Source organism: Condylura cristata, unplaced genomic scaffold (assembly GCF_000260355.1).
Source record: "Condylura cristata isolate star-nosed mole 26May11 unplaced genomic scaffold, ConCri1.0 scaffold00008, whole genome shotgun sequence".
NCBI lineage: Eukaryota > Metazoa > Chordata > Mammalia > Eulipotyphla > Talpidae > Condylura > Condylura cristata.
The window spans coordinates 32,103,116-32,110,952 of record NW_004567109.1 but is presented as its reverse complement, the minus strand read 5'-3'; the positions used below and the strand labels follow the sequence as shown (position 1 = coordinate 32,110,952).

Genomic DNA, 7,837 nt, shown 5'->3' with positions numbered 1-7,837 from the left:
CTCTAATTGCCTTTTCATTCATACGTAATAAACCACAGCTTTTATTTATTTATTTATTTATTTATTTATTTATTTATTTATTTATTTATTTATTTGGCACACATTCTCTCAGAAATTTAACACAGATATCAGATGCTAAATCTCCCCATGGGATGGCTGTAGAAATTGTCTTTTTTTTTAAATGAAAACTTTTAAGATATTCATCCATTATTTAAATAAAAATGCTTACCTTACATAAGAAAACTTTAAGAGCCAGTATCTAGCAAGAGATAGGCATGACATCAAAATAAGGATTTCATAGAATATCACCTTGGAAGAAATTAATAATCCTTTTTTATATTACACAATTTCAAAGGATTCTAGGATAGCCAAAAATGAGCCCTCTTCTGCCAAGTTCAAATCTGATTGATAAACATAAAAAGGAATCTGACGGGAAGAACTCTAAATTCAGCTGTAAGAATGATAAATGCTGCTCTAGAGACACGGTCACAGCATGCACCCTGGAGAGAGAGGCCATTGTGCTTGTTGTGTGGGGGAGCTGGCTTTCTGTGCCTCCCCCACTGTCCTCAGCCATTCTTCACCCCAGAGCAAGGCCTGTGACTTAGGCAGGAAATCAGAGCAGGCTGCACCCACTTCCAGCAGAGACTGAGCCGCACATGCTCACTTTCAAATCCCCTATTCAGATAAAGGCACATGTGCCTCTCCACCGAGACCTCTCATCATGGGTCGGCAGAAAATCCAGGATCCAGATTCTTTCTGAAGTCCATGAAGCCCATTTGCATGCATGGTCAGGCAAATGGAGATTTGCTCTTGACAAATATTAATTAAAAGACAGCAAGAAAATCTCTAGTGACTGGTTCTCACCCAGAGCCACAAGATTGCTGAAGAGGAGAGAGGATTTGATGAGTCTTAGCAAGATTCTGGTAGATGCCTATTCACCAGGCACCCCACTGGCCGGCTGCTTTGATGGGTTGAATGGAGATGAGGCAATACTCAATCTGGGCTCCGTAAAGCCCACTGCACCGGGCCTGACCATGACTGTCTGCCATGTGTGCGTGCACACATGCACACTTGTGCATACACAGTACCTGTATCGAAGGGCTCCGTCTGTCACCCCTCATGACTGTGAGGTCCCCAAAGCCCTGAGAGTTAGTCCTACCATAACAGACTCCTGTCAAATGCTCTGAACTTGTTGAGGGGATCTTGGGTTCCTAGACAATTGTGTTTCATTATTCACAAGTTGCAAAGAAGAATGTTGACATTTTAGCTCCCAGTGGTTTTTCTTTCGGAAACACAGAAACATAAATGATCAATTCCCCATTTGGCCACCTTCCCAGGAAATGAAGAGAGAGAGAAATACAAAATGCCTCTTAGCATTACAAAAAGGCTCACTTTTACATATTAGACCCTATGAGAAATAAAAATTAAAAAAAAAAACTTTTTTTTTGCAAGGTAGCCTAAAGAATCTAAAGATCCTGTTTTAGAGAATTTGCCTTGAATGCTTGGATGATAGAGAGGGATTCATACTGTGAGTATGAATGATCCCATTGCCTCTCCAGCAGCAAAGCACCACCATTTCGTCCTGCTTTAATGTAGAGCCAACAAAACACTTTCACACAAGGTCATGGTCTCTTTCGAGTCTATGAAATAGATATTAGTGCCCCTGTTTGTAAATAAGAAACCTGAAGCTCATGGAAATTTTAAAGGATTGGCCCTAGATCATTCATTTAATCTAGTAAGCCCGAAATTTAAATCCAGATCCCAAGTCCCCAGTGTTTGATAAGAATAGTTTATGCTTATGTGTATCTTGTTTTTTATTTCATTTAATTTATCTTGGTAGCCCCAACTGGATTTTAAACTCCCAGCAGTAAGCCCCACATCACTGACTTAAGCAGTCATTTGTCAGAGACACTGGGCAAAAATATGTTGAGGCTATGAACTGGACAGAGCAGCCTTGCACATAAATCCATCCATCAGAAGGCTGTCTGTCTGTGAGTGGAGGGTCGGTTGCATCCCACTCTGCACAGCGTGTGGTATTGCTAATAACACCAACAATGGCACCAGTCATCATGATACCTGTTATTTGCTGAGCTCTCCCTGCATGGTACACACGTGGCTAAGTGAGGACTGGAAACTGTACACTCTGATTAGGTAAGAAATGTGGCTATTCTCACTTTCCGGCTTCCTTACACTCTATACTGCTGAGTCTAGGAGCTACTGGTTCACCCAGCTATTTTCAGAATATTGATGACATATTTGTAGTGTAGTATATTATGTTGTTGTTTTTTTTTTTAATGCTCTTCTCAGAATGGTCCTCAGAGAGGATTATAATAGATGAAACACCAACACTGAGAACCACACCAAAACTTAACTATTGAGTTATCTCATGTCTTGTTAGTTTCCTAAGTTTGGGGAGACCCCTTGACTCCCTGGCCTTGTGTTTCCTCATTTGCAAAATAAGATAGGTAATACTTAATGTTCCAGGATCACAGTGTGGGCTAAATTATGACCTGTGGGAACTTCTAGCATATAGTAGTGACCCACAACTATGTCTGGACCCCTAATTTCCAGGTTTCCAACAGTGACTTCCTAGGTGAGGTTGCTAGTATTAGGCACCCACATCTATATCTTTCTACTCCCCAGCCAGAGTTGTCTCTGGGACCTGGCTGAGGTCTGCATATCAGCAATGAGTAATCTGCAGGAGCAGAGGAGACCCCGAGGCATGCCGGCAGGTGGCAGGGGTGCCTCGACTCAGTAAAAATTTTCAAAGCTTGACTCAAGGTCCTGTCTCACAGGAGAAATGTGCTTAACAAAATTGGAGTTTCATTTCCCCAAAGATAGCATCGTGTGGATAGTTTTCTCTCTTTCATTTGTCCTGTATGCTTCCCACCAGCAGCCCCAAGCAGAAATGCCCCAAGAACATGTGTGTTGCTCTTTCTTTCCCTTCCCTTTTATGGACAGTCCTGTTCTACCAGGCTGGGCTTTGACAACTACTAGCAACCAGGATACAGGGGAGAGCCTCCCCTCATCAGCACTTCTGTAGGCCAGATGTGGTGATTATTTGATGTTGCAGTGATTCTAAAAGCCCGGGACTGGTATGAGATGTTGCTACAAATCTCTGACCAAAGGTGCATCCTTTTCTCCATCCTGCTCTGTGATGTTCTCAATAAGAAAGGAACTAAACAAGAAACACCTCCACCCCTTTGAGTTGGTCCTCCAGGCCCTGCATTTTTGCCAAGTCGACTTTTGTTTGCCCATTTGTGTATGTATCCAGCCAACCACACAGGTTTAAAGCCAAGCATCCCTAGGTCCTAAGCCTGCCTTGTCCGGTGCCTGACTAACGAAAGAAAGTCCCTTCACTTTTTCCAGGCCTCTATTCCCTACACTGGGCACACAGAACAAATAGAAAGAAATTCCTTGTAGTGGGCAAAGCTAGAAAATCAACAAATATATGTGTCTATCTGTGGTGGTAGTGCCTTGAGAATTGAAGGAGGAAGAGGTAGTTTGGTGTGGCAGGATCAGAGACAATGTCTCTGTTAGGCTGGCATTGAGCAGACTGTGGGAATTCCCCCTGGGATTGCAGACATACTTTGACCCACCCCCCATGTTCCATAGAATCACTCTCAGTGAATTCATGGGAAAACAAGCAGCACATGGAAGAACCTAGAATACTTTGAGGAGACAAAGGACTTAGCTTTGGGGTGAGTCACTTCCTGCCTGTTAGAAGGCATTCTCTGGAGAAGGATCTGCTGTCAGTGTGTTGAGTCCTGAGGTTTGGAAGAGAAGCCCTGGGCAGGGGTGCTTGAGAGAACTTGCTAGAAAGCAAAGAAGGCATGTTGTAAGTAGTCCTTGCTCCCTGCACAGAGGCTGGAAAGCTGAGTGGGAGTCTCAGCATTTTCACCGACTCCCAGTGCCTTCTAGAGACTGACCGCTGCTTTCTGGGCATCACTTTTTCCCCTCTGCGAATTGGGAAATCAGTACTAATTAGCTTTCAGATTTTCTCTGGCTCTGCCATTCTGTTGGATGGTGATTGTGCAAGAGGTACTTGAGAATGAATGAATGAGCGACTGGGTTTCCTACTAGTAGGTACCCAGACAGGAGCTGACCACATTCATTTCCAGCCACTCACTCACTCAGAGAAACTAATTTTTATTATACCTCTACAGAGTAACAGGCATGGTGCTAGGTGCTTTACAGAGATTTTTATTTAATTCTCAAGCATGTGAGAAAAGGATTTATACCTGAGAAAGTAGAACTCAAAAATTAATTGATCCAAGATCACAGAGAGTCAGTGGTGAAATCCAGCACTCAAGAGAACATACCAACTGCCTTGGGCCTCAACATACCTGTACACTCAAATGCTGGTCAGTCTCTGAGGCTGGTGTGGAAAGGCTGCTTTTCTGAGAGCACCACACTGCTTTTATTTCCTGGAAATAGGAAGTCATTTTTGTTTCTTTACATTTGTTTTATTTATTATTTATCCTTTGGGTGACAGTGTTTTACAGCAGTGCATAGAGTGTAGCTATATAGTATCATACTCCTTCAGATGTATGCCACCACACCACCCCCACCACCAGGGTACCCATCGTCCTCCACCACAGTCCAGTAGGCACCTTTCACACTCTGCTCTGCTCTTCACTCCATCTTCTCCTCTGGTAGTGGCAATTCCACAGCCTAATTTCTAGGGTTTGTATTAGATTGGTTCTGTCTGGTCCTTTGTTTTGCTTCTCTGTGTTCCACATATAAGTGAAATCATCTAGTGTTTCTCTTTCTCCTTCTGCTGAATTTCACTTATTGCTATCTCCTGCAGTCCCATCCATGTTATAGCAAATGGAGAATTTTTCTTTTTTCATTTTGACTCATCTACAACAAAAATCTCTGAACCTTAACTGCTGAGAGCTGGGCTTAACCTCACCTTCTGTGGAAGTGAGAGTGATGAGGAGATGGAAGCCTCTGAGCACCAGAGAAAGAGCGCAGAGCCTTAGTATGAATCCCCTGACTTGGAGTTATCCTTGTTCTACCCTACTGTGAAGACCAGGCTTGTCTGTAACTGACCTCACAGAGGCAAATTTTAAAAGCAAGTATCTTAACCTGCATCCTACCATCTTAAGGGACACTGGTTAGCACATCTATTAAATAGTAATTTACTTCTATCCAGGGACTGCCTGGGTCACAGAGGATACAGCAGTGAGAAGGGTAATGTCGCAATGCTTTGTGAAGTTTTCCTTCTCACTTACTCACATACATATCTTTGGCTTATAAAAAAAAATCAAAGAAGTGGGGAAATGCATGTATTAATATATGAAATGCATCTGATAGGCACATGCCTTTAAAGCATAGGAATGCTAGGGAAGGGTGGTGAAAAGTACAAAATGTCTGTGGGTGAAAATTGTAAACCATAGGCAGATAGCTATAATGATCCTATTTTTTTCAAAAAAAAAGAAAAGAAAAGAAATATCCAGGCTGGCAACAGTTTTGTTTTTATTTCTTTCTAATCTCTAAAATTGATTCCTATGAAACTTTTTCCAGAAGGACAAAAATAAAATCACATTTAGGAATATATTTAGTGGCATGCCTGTATTTGAAAGATTAAAAACCTATCCAAAATAAAACCCAGCACAGAGACTGTTTATATTGGGATTTCCAATTCTGGGCCAAGTCTCTGCATGCAAGGTAGATGTTCTATAAATCTTGATTAGTCAAATGAATCGGTGTTCACATATCTTCTTCTGCGGTGTCAGAGCAGCTAAGATAAATGCTACTAAAACATCGAGATGGGAACATGTTGGGCAGGGCAGCCTGGATGGGCTCAGGGAAGAAGTGTACGTGATTGGTGGCATCAGTTGATGGTATCCGACACACTTTTGGGACCAGAGGGAATTATCAAATGAAAACACTGAAGTAAAAACCATGTCCTTCCTTTCAACAGGGCGTTGTTGCCGGCGCGCGTTCCAAAGGAGAACACAAACAGAAAATCTTTTTAACCATCTCCTTTGGAGGAATCAAAATCTTTGATGAGAAGACAGGGGTAAGTAAAAGCATCACATGGCATTGTGAAATTGAATCCATTGACAGATGTGCCCTTAAAAGCCTCCACTCTCTAGGCAGGAATATCAAACAAGCATAAAAACACATAAAGCAACTGACATACTTGATCAACTGTGATCGTCCATCAAAGACAGGCTCTTCCCTAGCTTGGCCACAGTGTGACTCTGCGCCATGTTTCTTACGGTGTAATTGTGATAAAAGTGTCACACAGTCCTGGTAATCTAACAGGAGATTGATGAGCTTTGAAGAACAGTGGGTAATGTGACAGTTTAAGTTAAATTTCTTTGTGTTGGCAACTTTAATGACATACGTCCTAGAGGGAGACACATGTAGGTCTTTTGACTCGGTCAATGCAGCCAGACTCTCTTGAGTTTAACCTGTGGCACCTTGCAATTGCTGTAATCAAAAGGAATAAATGGAGTTCTCAATCTTAAAAAAAAAAAATCTATCACTGCATGGCCAGGAAATGGAAGGGCTGATATGTTTGTTGAACCCTCCAAAGATGCGGATTGTGTTTTCATCAACCTCCCAGCAGCAATTAGCTCCCAGGCTCACCCCCAGAGTTTGCCTGACATTGTCGATCCTGTTTGTTGACCGTAAGGAAAAAACAGAAAAACATTCTAGGATCTCTATAGTCAAGAGGGCGAGAGTTGACAGGACTTGTTTTTCTTTTATTACCAGAGTGCTTTACAGCTTATAAAACACCTCCACATAGGCCACCTTTGAACTTCACTTTGTAAACAGTATTCATCTAGCCAAGCCACTTAGCCAAAGTCCTTTTCCATTATTATTTTCTCACTTTATCCTGATTCATGTTTGGATACCATACAAGGTAGCAGGGTGATAATTAACAGTGCAAATAGGTTTTCTGAAGGAAAAAGGATTCCCGAATAACTAATATTAGAATAGATGTTAGTATGTCCGGGTTCATTGTAGCCAAAAGGCAGGAGCACCAAAGTGTCCATTAAGGATGACTGAGATGGATGAGCAAAGTATGGTTATGGTACATACCTATGGTGTGATGTTGTTCAGCAATAAGAAAGAAGTTCTGACTAGTGCTACAGCATGGATAAATCTTTACATAAGCCAGTGACAAGAAGACACACTCTGTAGGGTCGCACTTCTATAAGATAGCTAGAGGAGCCAAACTGGGAAAGGTGTGGAACAGAAGGTGGGGAGAGGTGGCTGTAAGTCGGTGATTAATAAGTAGAGTCACAGTTTGGGAAGAAATAGAAGTGGGGTGTGGGTAGAGATGGTTGCATACGCTGGGTGTCCTCATGGTCGCTGAACTGTGCACTTTACCATGGCAGAAGTTGTATTAGATATCCTTTACCACCATGAGAGCCTGATGCTGGTCACTACCATTTGTTGAGCACACTAAGTATATGTTAGTTCCCTTACATACACTATTCTGTTTCCTTCACACCATTTGCCCTATGAGATAATAATAATAATCTCTTACTCAAGTGCATATTATGTGCCAGGCATGTATTAGCCCTTTGTAAGTACCAACACAACAAATCCTCCCAACTGTAGAAGGAAAATAGATTTATGATCGCCACCTTAGAGTGGAAGACATCAAGGACAGACAAATTCATGTGACTTCCTGAAAGTAAGTGGTAGTGAAGACAGGGTGAGAATCCAGGCAGTTTAGCTCATATGTCTTTTCACTTAATTGTGGTACCTATTATTGCTCTGGATGAGGAATGCTCCCAAGTTCACCCAGCATGTAGGAGGCAGAACTGGGTCAAAACTCAAAGCAAGTGACCTTGATCTAGTAGGGAAAGGC

The 7,837-nt window shown here is 42.1% G+C and overlaps 1 protein-coding gene across 2 annotated transcripts in view; it reads left to right on the top strand.

Moving 5' to 3' along the window:
* The window catches only part of DAB1 (Dab, reelin signal transducer, homolog 1 (Drosophila)), a 353,365-nt gene that overhangs the window by 232,832 nt on the left and 112,696 nt on the right, over window positions 1-7,837 (top strand). For both annotated transcript variants that reach the window (XM_012722799.1, XM_004679047.2), the window contains exon 4: window positions 5,930-6,028. In XM_012722799.1, the coding sequence (XP_012578253.1) occupies window positions 5,930-6,028 (99 nt within the window). The remainder of the gene's footprint in view (window positions 1-5,929; window positions 6,029-7,837) is intronic.